The 18448-nt window shown below is 41.4% G+C and overlaps 1 protein-coding gene across 2 annotated transcripts in view; it reads left to right on the forward strand.

Annotated features, from left to right (window-relative positions):
- UBAC2 (UBA domain containing 2) overlaps nucleotides 1-18448 on the forward strand; it is a 172685-nt gene that overhangs the window by 105558 nt on the left and 48679 nt on the right. Inside the window, exons 5-6 of one of the 2 annotated variants that reach the window (XM_046028265.1) lie at nucleotides 3966-4089; nucleotides 8867-8914. In XM_046028265.1, coding sequence (XP_045884221.1) covers nucleotides 3966-4089; nucleotides 8867-8914 — 172 coding nt within the window. The remainder of the gene's footprint in view (nucleotides 1-3965; nucleotides 4090-8866; nucleotides 8915-18448) is intronic. The other variant, XM_046028266.1, reaches the window with a different exon arrangement.

Raw genomic sequence — 18448 nt, forward strand, 5'->3', positions numbered from 1 at the left:
TGGGAATGCAAATTGGTGCAGCTACTGTGGAAAACAGTATGGAGTTTCCCTAAAGAATTAAAAATAGAATTACTATGCTCCATTAATTCCACTGCTGGGTACTTATCCAAAGAAAATGAAAACACTAATACAAAAAGATAAATGCACCGCTTATGTTTATTGCAATGGTATTTGTAATAGCCAAGATATGGAAGCAACACGAGTGTCCATTGATAGATGAGTGGATAAAGATGTTGTGTGTGTGTGTGCGCGCACACACACAGACACAGGAATATTAGCCATGAAAAAAAGAATGAGCTCTTACCCTTTGCGATGTCATGGTTAGACCTATAGAGTAAAATGTTGAGTGAAATAAGTCAGAGGAAGACAAATACCATATGATGTTACTCATATGCAGAATTAAAGAAACAAAATGAACAAAGGAAACAAAGACCAATGAAAAAAGAGATTCTTATATTTTTTACTTCTAAAAGCAAATCAACTACTATTACGAAATAGATAATGCTTGCAACCTGTACATGATATTTTCCAACATCTAACTGAACATAATAAAAAACTTAAAAGTTAAAAAAATAAATTACCAAAATCATTCAAAAATGAAGATTAAATAAAGATATTTTAAGTGGAAAAAATGATTTTCAGATGATTGATGGACAGATGTTGGAAAAAGACTCTTAAATACAGAGAACAGGCAGGTGGTTGCTGTAGGGGAGGTGGATATAGGGTTGGGTGAAACAGGTAAGAGGATTAATAGTACATTTATTGGGTATGAAGGTAGAGATAAAAACGGAAGGACCAATCAAATAGCCATTTAAAGAGTATTTAGAGTAGGGGCACCTGGGTGGCTCAGTGGGTTAAAGCCTCTGCCTTCGGCTCAGGGCATGATCCCAGCGTCCTGGGATCGAGCCCCACATCGGGCTCTCTGCTCAGCAGGGAGCCTGCTTCCCCTCTCTCTCTGCCTGCTTGTGATCTCCATCTGTCAAATAAATAAAATCTTTAAAAAAAAAAAAAAGTATTTAGAGTCCCAAATTGCCTCCTTGCCTCAGATCAGTAGAGAGCTGCCTTGTCTGTTCTTACCCCAGTAGAAGTCTGGGGTTTTATTCTCTGGAGAGGTCTCTGAACTGTAGGATACTAAGCACAACCCTGACATCCAATGCCTGACCCTAACGCTAATACTAACCCTAACCATAAGCCTCTGGACAAGTCTCCAAAATGAAGGGTACCAGGCACACACCCTAATCACTAACCCTAACCCTAACCCCCTCCCCCCCAAGAGCTGAGAAAGTGACTTCTGGAACAAACCATAAGGAAAAACTGAGAAGCAACCTAGTTATCCTGGAGAAGCACTGAAACAGTTAAGAATTGGTGGTGTATCTGAAAAATGGGGGTGAAGGTAGATATGAAAACAGAAAGACCAACTGAGTATCTGTTTAAATCCCTTTTCTCAGCTGGGTGGATGGATGCCACAGACTGTTCTCACCTTGGCAGAAGTCTGGGATTTTATTCTCTAGAGAGGTCTCTGACCTGCAGGACACAAGGCGCATACCCTAACCCCTAACCCCTAACCCCTGTCCCTAACCCTATCCCTAAGACTAACTCTAACCCTAACCCTAGGAAGAACAAGAGTACATTTATTGTGACGAGCACAGAGTAATGTATAGGAACGTTGAATCCCTGTATTGTACACCTGAAACTAACATAATACTGTATGTTAATTCTGCTTCAATTAAAAATAAATAAAAAAGATTAGACTTACAGCCACTAGGCTCTGCTCATAAACACTATCCCATTTTGGGGGAAAAAAAAATCTGACCATACAGCTCTTCAAGAATAAGGATTATTTTATTGCCCCACATTAAATGAGCACCCCCATGCCAGAGGGCCCAAGAGAGTGCATTTCCTTCCCTCCTCTGGTCGGTACTCGGCCTCGGGAGGAGGACCAGCCGAGTGAGGTATGGGAGGCCGAACCGGCGTGCTGGGTAAATACCTTGGCTGCCCTGTCCCTGTCATCTCTCTTGCAAAACTGAGAAAGATTGCCTCTCACACATCTGGGTCTCCAGTCCTTACCCAGTGTCTGGCACATCGGTGTTTGCCGGTTGGGGTTTTCCCTGTTCTGGTATTTGCTGCATTCTTACAGATGCTACTGACACCGCTGCCGTTTTCCACCTTTGTGTAGTGATGTTTGCTCTCGTTTTGTTTTTAGAAGCAGAATTGAGAGGACTGGGAGTGATTTTTTAATAACATGTTCCTTATCAAAGAAGGGAACACTTTGCACAAGAGGGTCTTGTGTTTCCACAAACATGGGAGTAAGAACCTTTCTTGCATTTTTCTTACGGTAAAGATGTACTGGTGCCACTTAGAAAAAAAAAGGAAAACGAAAGATAGATTGAGTCACGAAGCCGAGTGTCGAATGAAGAGTTGGTGCAAGTGCGTGTCCAGACCATTCTACTCATTCCTGCTGCCTGCCCGGTCATGGCAGGAACGTGAGTGTGTGGTCCTGGAGCTGGTTTCTTGAGATCAGAGACTGCTCCTGACGCATGGACGTAGATGAGCTCCTGAACTTGGACGGCCGCCTTGCACACAGTGCCCAGGGACTCACTGATTGGCTCTGACAGTGACTCTGTGGTGGTTTCAGGGCAAAGAAGGGAGCTTCTGGCCACCCAGAGGAGTTGGCGTGATGCCTGTGGGACGGAACTGAGCTGTCATACACCGTAGGTATTTCCTAGGCAGAAAAGTGGGAAGGATATTTTGGTTGGAAGAATAACTTGTGTCCGTGAGTAGTTAAAAGAGCCTAATGTGCCCAGGGAGAGGCTTAGGCAGTAAAGGTGGGGGGGAGGGACCAAATTGGGGGCAGGGAGCAGAGGGCAGGTATGGGAGACTACACTAATAAGAAAGGACTGGAGGGCTTTGCTGTTTCATGCTCATATTTACACTTCCTCTTTGGATCCCGGGAGCCTGTGGAAGGATGGGTTTTAAACAGGCACGTGACATGACCAGAGTTGTGTTTTGTGTGTCAGCAGTGTTTAGAGATGGATTAGAAAGAAGTAAGACTGTAAGTAGAAAGACACTTGTGACTTTTGGGTCTGTCAAGGTGAAGGTATCAAATTGAGTTTCATAACGAGGGGAGCGACAGGCAGACAGTTTGGGAACCCACTTCCATCTCCCGGTCCACGCCGAAGAAGGCCATGCGGGAGGGCACGGGAGCAAGGAGAGCCCTGGTGGGACCCTGGCGAGCGTAGAAGAAGAGTGGCAGGAGAAGTCTGGGGGACCAGCAAGAACGGATTTTTTTTTTATTAAGATTTTATTTATTTGAGAGAGAGAGCGAGTAAGAGAGAGCATGAGTGGGGAGTGGGGGTCAGAGGGAGAAGCAGACTCACTGCGGAGCTGGGAGCCCGATGCAGAACTCGATCCTGGGACTCCGGGATCGTGACCGGAGCTGAAGGCAGTCACTGAACCAACTGAGCCACCCAGGCGCCCAAGAACAGGTTTTAAGGCAGGGGGAAGAGGGGGTTTGAGGAAGGGAAGGCAAGGATGGTAAGCGTCAGATGCTACAGTGATCAAGTTGGACGGCGTGGGATGAGCCATTGGGATGTGACCGTGGTGAATGATGTTTGTTGCTTTGTTACAGACTCTTTCATTAGATTTAAGTCGTTTGCGGAAAGAAGACATAGCAGTAACTTTAAATTTTCTCACAATGCCTGACAGTTAATTAGTAGATGCTGAAGCACTTCGCAGTAGTTTCGGGAGAGTCGATAAGTATTAGATAACTAGAGTTTACTTAAAAATGTTATCTATAAGTACAGATTATTTTCAATGTGATGCATGTGTAGAAACCTTCTATATCTGAGACCATGCTTTTAGACAGAAATAAAATTATAAGCAGTATTACTTCAAGTATCTATTTGCTCTTGGTATTTTAAATTGAGTATGACTAGAGTGATTTTTTTTTTTATTTGTTTGTGTAGCCTGGCACCTGTCTTTGCTCTGTTTGTACCGTTTTACTGCTCCATACCAAGAATCCAAGTGGCACAAATTTTGGGCCCGTTGTCCATCACAAACAAGACATTGATTTACATATTGGGACTACAGGTACAGTATGCATTTTTATGTTCACATCTCTTTAACCAGATCTTTTTGGGGGGGAGGGATCTGTTTCTCATTTGATGTCCTTAAAAAGAGTGGTTTTTTTTTTCCCCCATAAGTTTGGCTTTATGATCTATATCAGATGTTCAAAGGAAGTGTTACAGAACAAGAACATAAAGGTATATAAAGTACTAGAATACTTTCACAGTCTTTAGAAATCTGATAAGAGCTTTCACTGTAATTTGTATCAGTGGAAAATATTTTAATGGCTTTGTGTAATTCCGTGTAAGTACTTTTCAAAATCACAGTGCGAAGTGGAAACAAATGAGAACAGTTGAAAGGTAGAAAGTGGAAAATCACTGTCAAAATTACTGCGTTGAGTACAGCATCACAGAGAAATCTCTGAAGAAGAAACCAGGTATGCCCTCCCCGCTTCATAACTCCCGCGCTGCACAGGCGCAATGGCACTCTGACCATCTGCTGGATGGTTTGATACAAAGACCGTGAAGAGTTCTTTCTGTTTGATTTAAATAGAAAAAGGTTCTGTTCACCAATACCCAGCGCCATCGACCTATCCCTGCCGGGTTCCAGGCCAAGTGACAGACAGGCCAAGTGATTTCCATTTTCTACCTGTGATACTTGTCACTTTCCTTTCACTCTCAGAGCTTTTGATGTGAACTTTTATTCGCTGTTTCCTGTGGTACCATGTGTAGCTTGGCCTTTTGATCCACTGTCAATACTCATAACATTCCTTATCCCACACATATCAAACCGGATACTAGTGTTTCTGTCAAATGCCCTCCTCCCTCCCCTTTTAACCTTTGGTATTTCCTCCAACTTGTCTAGTGCGCTGTCAGGTGTTATCAGTGGCTCATCTGGGGTGGGTGTTTCCTCGTCACTTTTACAACTGTTTCTCATGAAATGTTTATTCTTCATCTCTCAACCTGCATGCCGTTAACTCTCCCTTATCCTTCCGAGTGTTCATATCACCTAATAGCCTCTTTCTGCAGTTCATCCTTGTTACTAGGATTTGCTGTGGCTTCGTTACTTTTTGAAAAGATGTTGCAGCAGAAGGCAGAAGGCAGAAGGCAGCGGTAGAAGAGTCCTCTGGACAAGGGGCAGGACCCCAAGTTCTAGTTCCAGCATGGCGCCCGCTAGCCTAGGCCTTAGGTCAAGTTGAGCCTCATGTTGACCCTCTAGTTCCTGCCAACTCTGAAGTTACAGTGCTTTAGAGGATGAAAAATGTGGTTTTATTTGTTATGACATAGGAATTGAGTGGTACTGTGGAAAGTCTTTGGTGCCAAGTGCATTTTGGTTTGATTGCTCCCTCTGGTAGTGGTTTGCTTGGTTACTTTTCTGCGCTCCCATTTGCCCATCTGTCAAGGGCTAATAACCCTGTGTGTCTTACTAGGTCACTGGAAGGATTAGAGATAGTTAGGGTAATCCAAACAGATAGTAAGAACGAAGTCAGTTGGTTCCTGTTATTAATTAATTTATGTCTCTCTAGCTGCCACTGTTGGTTTTTCTGAGATTGTGGATTTTATTTATTTATTTGTGTATTTATTTATTGGTGAGGTAGAAGCTGGTATCAGAAAGTGGGGGTGGAGATGCCTCTTTGGCGTCTTGATAACATCTGAAGTCCTTAGCATGAGTGGCATCCAGGGTTCTTTCTGCCTGTCTAGTACCTACTCCCACCCCCTCCCCACCTTGAAATGAATGTGAACCCCATATTCTCAAAGTCTCTATTCTTTCCCTACCTCTGTCCTCCCTGGACCTTCACACATGTTCCTGTGCCTTTCTGTCTCCTGCATAACAGCTTTTTGATGCCAGGGACATTGGATGAATGAAGGAGGGAATGAGTGAGTGATGGAGTGATTTTAATTATTATCAGAAGAATAGAAATGTTTGGGAAGGTATCTAATGGCCTGAGAAACCAGGGGCTGTGGAGGATGAAATGAGTTGTCGCACCTGACCTCAAGGAACCCGCAATGAGAAAAAGACACACACACTGTTAAAAACATGAGCACATACAACTGGGACCAAACATGCAATAAGATGAGGGACTTAAGAGTCCAATGGAAATAGCTTCTTATGGGTGAAATGAATGATGTGCTCTTCCTGCTTGTGTAGGAAACATGGAGGTCACAGGTACTGGGCTCAGAGGCCGACCACATGGGTAGTTCCAGCGCCATCCCCCACCAGCTCTCTGATCTTGAGCAAATCGCTTAACCTCTCAGTTTGCATGGTTAAAATAGAGTTCATAATAGAACTGACTTTGTAGGGGGGTTAGGAGGATTCCATTAAGTTCAATATACGAAAAGCATTAAGATCACTGCTTGGCACATAGTGTCATGGAAGCGTTAGCTGAAAACAAACAAAAACGAAACAAAACAACAAAAAGAAAGTGTTAGCTATTTTATTATTCCTTATATTTTTAGAATAAGGCTACAGAAAACTGTTTGTCCACATTATTCTCATCCTTGTTATTTTCAGAGTCATTTATACTCAGAAAGCATCCATGTTAGGTAAAAGGGTTGATTTTTAAAATTTAAATTAAATTAACATAGAGTGTATTATTAGTTTTAGAGGTAGAGTTCAGTGATTCATCAGTCGCATGTAACACCCAGTGCTCATGACGTCACGTACCCTCCTTAATGCCCATCACCCAGTTATCCTATCCCCTTACCCGCCTCCTCTCCAGCAGCCCTCAGTTTGTTTCCTGTGGTTAATAGTCTTTTACGGTTTGTCTTCCTCTCCAATTATGTCTTGGTTTTTTTTTTCCTCCTTTCCTTTATGTTCCTCTGTTTTGCTTCTTAAATTCCACATATGAGTGAAATCATATAATTGTCTTTCCATGATTTGATTTATTTTGCTTAGTATAATACCCTCTAGTTCCATTCACATCATTGCATTTTTTTTTTTTTTTTTTTTGCAAATGACATATCAGGTAAAGGGCTAGTATCTAAAAATCTATAGAGAATTTATCAAACTCAACACCCAAGGAACAAATAATCCAATCAAGAAATGGGCAGAAGACATGAACAGATATTTCTGCAAAGAAGACATCCACATGGCCAACAGACACATGAAAAAGTGCTCCACATCACTTAGCATCAGGGAAATACAAATCAAAACCACAATGAGATACCACCTCACACCAGTCAGAATGGCTAAAATTAACAAGTCAGGAAATGACAGATGCTGCGAAGATGCAGAGAAAGGGGAACCCTCCTAAACTGTTGGTGGGAATGCAAGCTGGTGCAGCCACTCTGGAAAACTCTGGAGGTTCCTCAGAAAGCTGAAATTAGAGCTACCCTACGACCCAGCAATCGCACTACTGGGTACTTACCCCAAAGATACAAATGTAGTGATCCGAAGGGATGCCTGCACCAGAATGTTTATAGCAGCAATGTCCACAATAGCCAAACTATGGAAAGAGCCCAGATGTCCATCAACAGATAAATGGATAAAGAAGGTGAGGTGTGTACATAAAATGGACTATTACACAGCTATCAAAAAAATGAAATCTTGTCATTTGCAACAATGTGGATGGAACTAGAGGGCATTATGCTGAGTGAAATAAGTCAATGAGAGAAGGACAGTTATGATCTCACTGATACGTAGAATTTGAGAAACAAGGTAGAGGATCACAGGGAAAGAGAGGAAAAAAAATGAAACAAGTGGAAACCAGAGATGGAGACAAGCTGTAAGAGACTCTTAATTTCAGGAAACAAACTGAGGGTTGCTGGAGGGGAGGGAGATGGGAGGGATGGTGTGGGGAGGGTGTGTGCTACTGGGAGCGCTGTGAACTGTGTAAGAGTGATGAATCACAGACCTCTTCCCCAGAAACAAATAATATGTTATATGTTAATAATAATAATAATAGATTTCATTTTTGACAGTTGAGTAATATTCCATTGTATATCTATACACCACTTTTTCTTTAAAAAGGATTAAATTTTAGATCAAGGATTAAATTTGTATTTGCAACCAGTGCTCCTTTCTACGTGAGGTAGCACTAAGGACAAAATTTGTCAGCCTCTTTTTTCTAAATATGAGCAGACAGTTAGCTCCAGATCTTTTTCTTTCAGGAACACTTTGAATGTCTTACGGTTTTTTTTTTCTTTACCCCAAGCACAATTCTCATATGTAAATGATTTAGAAAACAAAGGGAGAGATTTTATGAAACCTAATTCTAATGACTTCTGCATTAATTAACTTTGATACCATTATTTAGTTTGCTAAGTAGCACTTGGTGAACCTCTCTGAGTGAACTAGAATGAGAGCGTCAGCAGGGCACCCCCGGGCATGGCCCTGCCTCCATGCAGAAGTCTGCTCGGCTCACTTTAGAGTCGCAGGGATGAGAAAATAACATGAGAGAATGATGTAAACTACAGTTACTTGTCCATGCTTGACTGCATATTTTGTATGTTGTTGATTGTAATAATTTCTTTGTATGTGGGATTTTACTCTAAGGCAATTAATGTCCATTTATAAAGAAGAATCTGCTTGAATTTCACTTATTTTTCTTTGCATGGGAGTGGACCAGGTTCAACCAGTCTGTTTTTGGCTATGGGAAGACTGAGAGCTTGGTTAAAAAAAGAAAAAAATAATGTATTTTCTTTTGGGCGAGAGAATTGATATTTATTAATTTTCTGCTTGCTTATATTAAGAGATACATGATTCATATGTCAATGGTTATCACTGTAGTACATAAAACAAAAATATGCTGTGACTGGCAGTTGAATTTCATTTTTAGTTGCCTTTTTTTTTTCTTTTATAGCTTTTCACCTCTGGGTCCTACATCTGGATTGTAGCCATAAGTGGACTTGTAAGTGTGATTTCCCCTCCCCCTACTGCTCTCACTTTTCTGAAGCAGCTTTTTAGATAAAAGTCATGTTTGGATTTGGGTCACATTCAGTTGTCTCCAACTTTCTTTTAACTATGTCAGTTCTGTCTCGTGCTGCTCCCTTACTAATGCAAAGGGGCCAGTTTGTCTCCATTTTCAAGGTAATTTTGATGAAAGCTGTAGCTGAGTTTCTTGTTAATGTTTTTAAAAATCACCTTAACAGTCGAACTCATAGTAGGAAAAAAACTACCAAAAAAATGAAGTTGGACTTACTAAAAATAACGAGAGACGTTCTCCTTGTTTTGTAAAGAGACACTGTCATGCAAGGGGGAAAATAAGGTGAAATGGAAAGTCAGGTGGCCTGGAAGTGGCCGGAGAATCGTCGGGTGTGTGGCCAGGGAGGGCAGGGGGCTGAGCTGACGGGCTGGGCGGCAGCCTCCCCCGTGGGCTAGAATGTCTTCCTCCCACCCATCCCCCACACCGCTCTTTTAAATTACACTAAATTATTTTATTAAGCATTTGTGTTAACCTCTAATGAGTGTATGAGATATTTAAAAAGAAATCCAAAACATGAAATTGAGCTTTATTTTGCATTTATGACTTAAATTTGCACTCCCAAGCTTATATAAAAATAAGTTTATAACTCGTGTGTATGGAATATTGTTTTAATTTCTTCCTTGGGAAAGACTAAGAAAACTGGAGAAGGGATTCATGGTGGTGTGTATAACGTCGCAGGGGAAGGATTTGGAAATAACTGTGCCCTCCCCTGCAGACGCTGTGAGTGAGTAACCATGACTTACTCTTGTTTCCTGGTGAGTGGGACTGGGGCCCCGTGTCGGTAGTTCGGGCCTGCTCACTTCTCTCCTTCCTTTACGTGCTCGGTATAATTTCTTTTCTGTGTTCATTCTTTCATGTACAACTTAGTCCATTCCCCAAGCTGCCAGCCCCCATTCTGATCAGATATCTGATTGGCCTTCAGGACCACAGAGGTGACCTCCGTTATGTGCTCTTCAAACCATCCAAGCCACTTGGTGTTCCTAAGACTCATAGGGACTTGGTGACAGTGGGGGAGTCAGGCTGAGGCTGTGGGGCACTGTCTCCAGGCTCTCCCCAGCCTAATCTTCTTCCACTTGGGCTACCACCTTAATAAACCGCTACTTCCCAGCCTGCAAACAATAAATAGATAGCTCATTGCTTTCATAATGAGAGCAGCATGACAGTCCACTATTTCTTTCGTGATACATTTTGTTTCCTTAGCAATGAATGGTCTTGAGCCCCGTTTTGGGTATTTTCCTAAAGCATTCAAGAATTTGAGAAGTAGGGCGCCTGGGTGGCTCAGGTCATGCATGATCTCACGGTCCTGGGATCAAGCCCCACTTTGGTCTCCCTGCACAGCGGAGAGTCTGTTTCTCCCCCCCCTTCTGCTGCTCCCCCTGCTTGTGCTCTCTCACTCTCTGTCAAATAAATAAATTTTTTTAAAAAATTTGAGCAAACGCTTCTTTAATAAATCATTATGTGACATTTGTTTTAAGACATTTCATTTTAGGAACGCCTGGGTGGCTCAGCTGGTTAAGCGGCTGCCTTCAGCTCAGGTCATGATCCCAGGGTCCTGGGATCGAGTCCTGCATCAGGGCTTCCTGCTCAGTGGGGAGTCTGCTTCTCCCTCTGCTTGCTCTGCCTGGTGATCCCCTTGCTTGTGTTCAATCTCTCTCTCTCTGACAAATAAATAAATAAATAAATAAATTTTTTTTTTTTAAGACATTTCATTTTATTTTCCTATTGTTTTCGGACTCCTGATTGTAAATGAAGTACTTGCTATCACCTTAGAAAGTTTCATTTTGTGGCATTCAGTGCTGTAGAGTTGGAAGGTACATTTTTTCGTCTCTCTGTAGTGTTTTTAAAATCTGAAATATGTGTGTCGTGGTCCCAGTTATTGTCCAGTACCCATGCTTAACAGGTAAGTGCTTGTTGGTTTTTTTTGCCCTTTTTTTAAATTAAGCTTTTATTTTAATTACAGTATAATTAACATACAGTGTTATATTAGTTTCAGGTGTCTTGTGATGAGCACTGGGTGATATATATGGAATTGCTGAATCTTTTTTTAAGAATCAGAAGTGTAGGGGTGCCTGTGTGGCTCAGTTGGTTAAGCAGCTGCCTTTGGCTCAGGTCATGATCCTGGAGTCCCGGGATCGAGTCCCACATCGGGCTCCCTGCTCAGCAGGGAGTCTGCTTCTCCTGCTGACCTCTCTCCTCATGCTCTCTCTCCCTCATTCCCTCATAAAATATTAAAAAAAGAATCCGAAGTGTAACAATTTTTAAAAATTTTTAGATAAGGGTGGAGGGAGGGCAGAGGGAGGGAGAGGGTGAGAGAGATCTTAAGCAGGGTCCATGCCGAGCCTGGAGCCCGCACAGGACCTAATCTCACAACCCTGAGATCATAACCCAAGAAGAAATCATGAGTCAGATGCTCAACTGACTGAGCCACCCAAGTACCCCAATCACAAATTTTTAACCTAAAAATCTCTTGTTTGAGAAGAAAGAGTAAGTAGAATTACACAGTATCTGGAATGTAATTCCCAGAGTTTAGCATTTAAATAATCCCATTAATTAATTCCTCTGAGCCAATTGAAATTTCGCTTTTTACAGTGATTAATTCAGCCAATGTTGTCCTACCATGAATACAAACCTGATAAATCTTCTTATCAATTTGGTTATTTATTATTATTCTACCATAATTAGATGGTACTATATTTGCTTACGATGACTAGTATCAGTGATACTCATGGCCAGTTTTCCTTTATGTTATACAATAATGGTGGTGCTTATTTTGAATTTAATGAATATTTTCTTTCTGACTTTTTCCAGGAAACCATGTTTTTTAAATGAAATATTTATAAAGTACTTTATAAATATTTATAAAGTACTTTATAAAGTACACTTTAGATAAGGATAATTATAAAGGAGGATATTAAAATTATTTGTGAATGTTCATTTTACGCATATAGAATCAGAGTCTGAGATTCACAAAGCCACAACTTGTCCCAGATGTCTGTTGCTCAACGTGACTTCTCCTCTCCCTATATATATCAAGTGACTTCCCTTTTTTTTTTTCAATGCTAAATAAAATACTAAAAAGAAAATAAGAATTCTTACTATCAAAAAGAAGTGCACAGATGGTACGCAGAGTTCTCGGAGAATGTTAGGAAACCTGCTAAGGAAATTACACCTTCCAGCATTGAAACCAGTAGTTCTCCTGACATACTGTGTGTGTTAAGGAAGTGATTTTATTTCAATCTGGCAATAACGTTTTTTTTAAGAGAAAGAGCTTTTTTTAAAAAAAGACATTTGTATAAAACATAAGTCATGTGTATCTGCTGTCATAGAAACCATAAACTTTACTCATGCTTTTCTGAAAAGCTGCCAACTTTGGATTTATTTCATTTAGTTATTGGTGCATTTATTTTGGTTAAGCTAGTTTTTAATCTCTCCTTGTGTCACTTGTTCTTCCATGATTATAAATGTTTCTGAATATATAACTTTAAAATACCTCACTGATTAGGGCACGGGGGTTGGCTCAGTCCATGAAGCGTCTGCCTTCAGCTCAGGTCATGATCCCAGAGTCCTGGGATCGAGCCCTGCATCTGGCTCCCTGCTCAGCGAGGATCCTGCTTGTCCCTCTGCTCCCTGTACCCATCCCCCCACTTACACTGTCTCACTCTCTCAAATAAATAAAATCTTTTAAAAATAATAACATACCTCACCGATTGAAAGGAGAGAGGTTGAGAGATTATAGTCAGGACAGCACTTACTAGATAGGAGCCCACTTTCTGGGTTTAGTGATGTCAGGGAAGAATGAGGACTAAACTTTTTTCCTGGATTGAGAGGGGGAAGGTGTTTAGTTTAGCAGGGGCGATGCTGAGTTAGCTGCCTAGGACCGCTGTCCCTCTCAGTTCCGTTTTGTGATCCGTGAGAGATTCCAGTAAAGGTAAAGGCATTCAAGTTTACTTAAACATTCTTTTGAGATTATTCCCATGTATCACAGATACGTGTTTTATGTTGTGTCATTCCTCCTTTGGCAATTCTGGTTTTGAATACCATCATTTAATATTTAAAATACCACTGGTTCCAGGAAAGACCTCAAAATTGTAATTGGAAAGCTTGGCAACAGCAGCCAAGGGAAATGTCTCAATGTAAGCATGAACTTGGGAAACATTCCTGTCTACCCGCGTCTGCTATCCTCTCATGATTGTTGATCGTTCTTCTCAGTGTCTTTGGTAAGAGACATGCGAAAATTGGGGGCACTCTTCACATAGTCACAAGTTCTCTCGTCTTGTTACGCATTAATACTTCCTTTCCGTAAAGAATATGTTGCTTGCTTACTGAACTTCATTTAAGTTCTTGTTGTGGCTCTGCAGAGAGCCCTCTGGCTGGGCATATCCCTGCACTTCTTCATTTTCTGCCATTTTATGAATCACAGTAGTGAATCATTACCGCTGGGATGTACCCTAATTCTCGAAAGTTGAAGTCTTGGGCCTGAGTTGATTGTGGAATGATTAAAACAGAAAAAGCCTGCTTTTGCCAGTTTTCTCTTTACAATTCACATATTTATCATCAGTCGGCCTTCTTTCAAGCTGCTTGGGGGCAAGTTAACAGTCCTGCACTTGTCAAACTCCAGGCTGCTTTTTCCCTTTGAACTCCCTTTCACAGCCTACCCGTTTCCTGCATTCATTCCCTGTTCTGTACAGTATATCAGACTTTGATTATCTCATGATCAAGCAACCTTAATCTGAAAAAAAAATCTGTCCTACCCAATAACAAGATCAGAAACATAGATTGACACCAGATTATTTTGGACACTGACTATGGTTTGAGTTTATATTTTTTCTGTAGGCAGTGGAGATCTTTAAAGCTTTTCAAACAAAGAACTTCACAACGGTGGGAGATTATAGAAGTTTTATTAGGGTTTGTAAATCATGAAAAAAGAGGAAGGGAAGAGTGAGCAGTCTTACAGGAGTCAGGATGCCTCATTTGTGGGCTGTGATTGCTTTTTTCCTTTTTTTAAGGAAAAAAAAACTTACAGTAACCATCTTATGGTAACTGTAAAAGAAAAAGCATCAGACAGAACCTTACGCCGCTTGGCTTTCCAAGTCATGATGTAACATCAAGGGGAAGGCCTGTGGAACTGGCATAATCTGTGGAAATCCGGACTTCTGTGAGCAGGTGTTAGAGCGCAGACTGCTCCGTGGTGCGTGAGAATTGTGGGTTGGGTCCTCGTCCTTCCTCTGCTTTTCATGTCTTTTTCTTCTCTCTATGCTTCCTCTTCCTTTCTCTTTCTTCCCTTATATTTCTTCTCTGGATTGACCAAAGAACGGTGCAGTAGAGTGGATCAGATACTCGTCTGATGCCCGAGGTTTTCAGCTGAACTTGAGGAACTAAGATTAGTTCCCGCAGTTGATTGAAATGACAGGTGTTGTAGAAGGAAGTCCAGGCTGCTTGGAGCTGTGAGGTTGGCTCGGCTTGTGGAAGGCCACTTGTAGTAGTGAGAAGACAACAGTGACTCCCAGGAAACCTCCTCATGTGGAGGATGCTTTCACCTTCTTGGTGAAAGTCAACTTGGCATTGATCATCCTGACACCCAACGGAGTGCTGATTGGCCCATCACACATCACATACACACACACACACACACACACACATTCTCTCTCGTATGGATCCATTCGCTCCTTCTCGATCAGCCCCCTTTCCTTCTCACCCTCTCTCTGCCCCCATCTCAACCGTAGGTAGCCAGTACCTACGGAAAGAAACCTGTTCTCTGCCGTGGCACGACAGCTGTAACTCAGTCCAGGGCTGACAGTACGAATGTCCTGTTAGGTATCCACAGGGAAGAAGTGACCAGTAGACTGATTTTTACATGTTCCATGCAGAAAAAAATGAAGTCATTATTGCCAGTGTCTTTTTTTTTTTTTTAAGATTTTATTTATTTATTTGACAGGCAGAGATCACAAGTAGGCAGAGAGGCAGGCAGAGAGGGAGCAAGGAGGCTCCCCGCTGAACAGAGAGCGGGGCAGGGCTCGATCCCAGGACCCTGAGCTGAAGGCAGAGGCCGCCCACTGAGCCACTCAGGCGCCCTGCCAGTGTGAGAGCTGTGAGAGACGCGCTTTAAAGATACAGGTGTAAAATTTTTATTGCTACTCTTCATCTTTTACCTATAAGCAAAAACCTAGCCTTTTTTCCTTTTTTTCCAAGATTTTATTTATTTGTGAGGGTGAGAGAGAGAGGAACAAGCAGCGGGAGAGGCAGAGGGAGAAGCCGACTCCTACTGAACAGGGAGCCTGACACGGGCCTCAATCCCTGAATGCCGAAGGCAGAGGCTTAACGGAGTGAGCCACCCAGGTGCCTCCCCCTGCAGCCTCTTTTCAGAGCCTTTCAAAATTTGGCCTTCTCATGTACCGATCTAACCCCTTTGTACCATATACTCCAGAGACATCGACTAAGTTTGACTCTTCCTGAACATCTTGTCCTGTCTCGGATTCTGTGCCGTTGTCCCGTCACTAATCTTTCTTCAACAGACACGTGGCGCTATGTACCATGCACTCGCGGTAGATGCTGTTTACCGTTCAAATGTTTTTGTCTGTTCGGAATATTTGCTGCCTCTCTCTGCTGGGGACCACCCTGTAGGGCTTCTGCGTGATCTGTTATCATCAGGCTTCACTCTGTGACTTACAGCAGTCACTAAAACATGAGCAGAAGCGATGAATGCTTCTCAGGCAGAAGTTCTAGAAGCTGCTGCCCCATCCCACCTTTCCTCTGTTACCTTTGCTCTGAGAAAAGCACGTGCCAGATAGAAGCTGCTCCTTCAGCCCAGACCTCAGAATGAAGGAGACATATGGAGCGTGGCTGCGGCCACCACGTAAGATGGGTGAGAAGTCAGCGTTTGCTGTAAGCTGCTGAAAGTTAGGATCGTTTGTTACCGCAGAAGAGCCTGGAGAAAGACAAGTACAGCTCTTTTCTAAGCACTTTATACAGAGGATCTTAAGTAGCACTTAGAAAAGCCTGATGAAGTAGGGACTAATATCCCCGTTTTGTAGATGAAACTAAGGCACAGAGAATTAACTAATTTGCTAAGAACAAGCTAATAAGTAGCGAAGACCGTTCAAATGCAGGTCTCCAAGCATTAGTGCCTATGTTCTTAAGAGGTGGATTTGAGTAACCACGTGCAGTGTCTTCGCACTGTATCCCTTCTTTCACCGTTAGATCTCCTGTTTTCCTAGCGAAATCTTACACTTACTTCAGTTCTGACTCTGAAGCTTTCTCTGAGTCAGCCCTGCCTTTCAATTGAGAACACATTCTCGTCCCAGCCCATGGGTCCGGTGCCTCCCACGGGGCCTTTCAAGGTGCTCATCCATGTCTCTTTCAACCACAAGACACATAAAAAGCTATTCTTAGATCTTCCTCAACTACCGCACTAAGATGAGGCCCTGTTCATCATCAGTGTAGACAGGGTTCTGAAGGGAGATCGTGGACATGAAGAAATTCTAAAAGTACCCAGGGTGCCGAAAGACACATCTCAACTTTCTGTAGCCTTTCTTATGAATTATGTGGGCTGATATCCAAGAAGCCGTTAACCGATTGACAGCCTCTCCTGCCTTCCTGGATGTGAAGAATCCAGCAGATAGCTACGCTTGCTCTTCTAGGAACAAGATATTTCACTGGTCCTCCATGAAATGGATTAAAAATGCAGCTCAGGCCCCACCTTTCAACAAACAGTTCACTGCCTTGTGTTTCTGGCATTATCCATGTACAAAAAAAATGAAATAAAAAATGGCCTTGAAAAAGTTCAAAGGATAATTTAAAATCTATTAACTTGGTTCAGTAGTGCTGCTGGTCAAAGAAAGAAAGATAAGGACAAGGTTACCAAGAAAACAACCATAGTTTCAAATTTTGATCACTGGTAGATTATCATGACCGTTGCAGCACAGAGCATTTTCCCACAGGTCTTCACATTGTTTTTCTATCAAGAGAGGGAAAGTCTTCAATCAGTTTGGTTATCTCTCTAAACTGTTTTGGGGGGTTTTTTGTTTTTTGTTTTTTGTTTTTAATAGAAGCATCCAATGTTCCTTCCTGTTTGGGACTGATGGTGTTGATATCTCTCTTCCATCTTGATGATAACCTGTTGGGAAAGGACTATGGTAAATCAATGCCTGTAATTTTGAAGTTACTAATTATAAACAATGGCACAGCTTATTATCAAAAAGTTCTCATGTTAGCCAGGAACATTTTCAAGATATTAGAAGTTTTCGTTGCTGAAGATTGTTGTCTCACCACTTTTATAAAATAGAAAAGATTTCTGATCTAGATGTCTAGATCTTTCTAGATCTCCACGCTCACCTTCTTAGGAAAACTTTTTTTTCCTTTTATTTATTAGTAAAGTGTTATTTATAGACAATAAAATTCAGCAGTGAACATAGTGGCCATAAGTTTCCACTTCTCTCCAGTGAATACCTAGGAGGAGAATTTCTGGGTGATATGTATGTTTAACATTATAAAGTAGCACAGTATGATTCTACCAAGTGGCTGTATCATTTTCCATTTCCACCATCAATACATGAGTTCCAGTTGGCCTGCATCCTTCCTTACACTTGGCCTTGTTAGTTGTTTTAACCTTAGTCATTCTAGTTGGCACGTAATGATACCTTGTGGCTTTAATTTGCATTTCTCTAATGTCTAGTGGTTTGAACATCTTTTCTTGTACCAGCTGGCCATTTGTATAGCTTCCTTTGTGAGCTATTTGTTCAGATATTTTACATTTTCATTGTCTTATAATTGAGGTAAAAGAATTCTTTTTATATTCTGGACATAAGCCCTTTGTTGGATGTTTTTTTTTTTTTTTTTATTTTATCTCAGTCTGTGGCTTGCCGCCGCCTTTTCTTAACTGTTCCAGTGAACAAAAGTTTTTAATCTTGATTAATTCTGTTTTCAATATTTAAAATAGTTTCTGCTTTTGACGTCTTATTTAAGAAATCTTTGCTAATCGAGTGCCGCAAAGATTTTATTCTGTATTTTTTTCTGGAATGTAATAGCTTATGATATTACATTTAAGTCTAAGATCCCATCTGAATGATTCTTAGGAGGTAAGGATTGAGATTTATTTTCATTCACACAGATAGATACCTAACATCATTCTGTCATCATTTGTTGATGAGATTCATTGCTCCTTTCATTACCTTGGCACCTTTGTTGAAAATCAGCTGACTAGTGCGGGTCTGTTTCGTGACTTTCTTTTATATCCCAGTGATTTATATGTCTGTCCTTACGCAAATATCACTGTCTTGAGTACTTCTGCTTTATATTAAGTTGAAATCAGTTTTACAGCATTGTTCTTTTTTTTTTTTTTTTTCCAAAACAGGCTTAACTATTTTTGGCACATCGACTTTCCATACACATTTTTAAATCCGCTTATAATTTCTTGACCAACAACAACAAAAAAAGGCAGTTAGGATTTTATTTGGGATTGCA

Source organism: Meles meles, chromosome 14 (genome assembly GCF_922984935.1).
Source record: "Meles meles chromosome 14, mMelMel3.1 paternal haplotype, whole genome shotgun sequence".
In the NCBI taxonomy this organism is placed as follows: Eukaryota; Metazoa; Chordata; class Mammalia; order Carnivora; family Mustelidae; genus Meles; species Meles meles.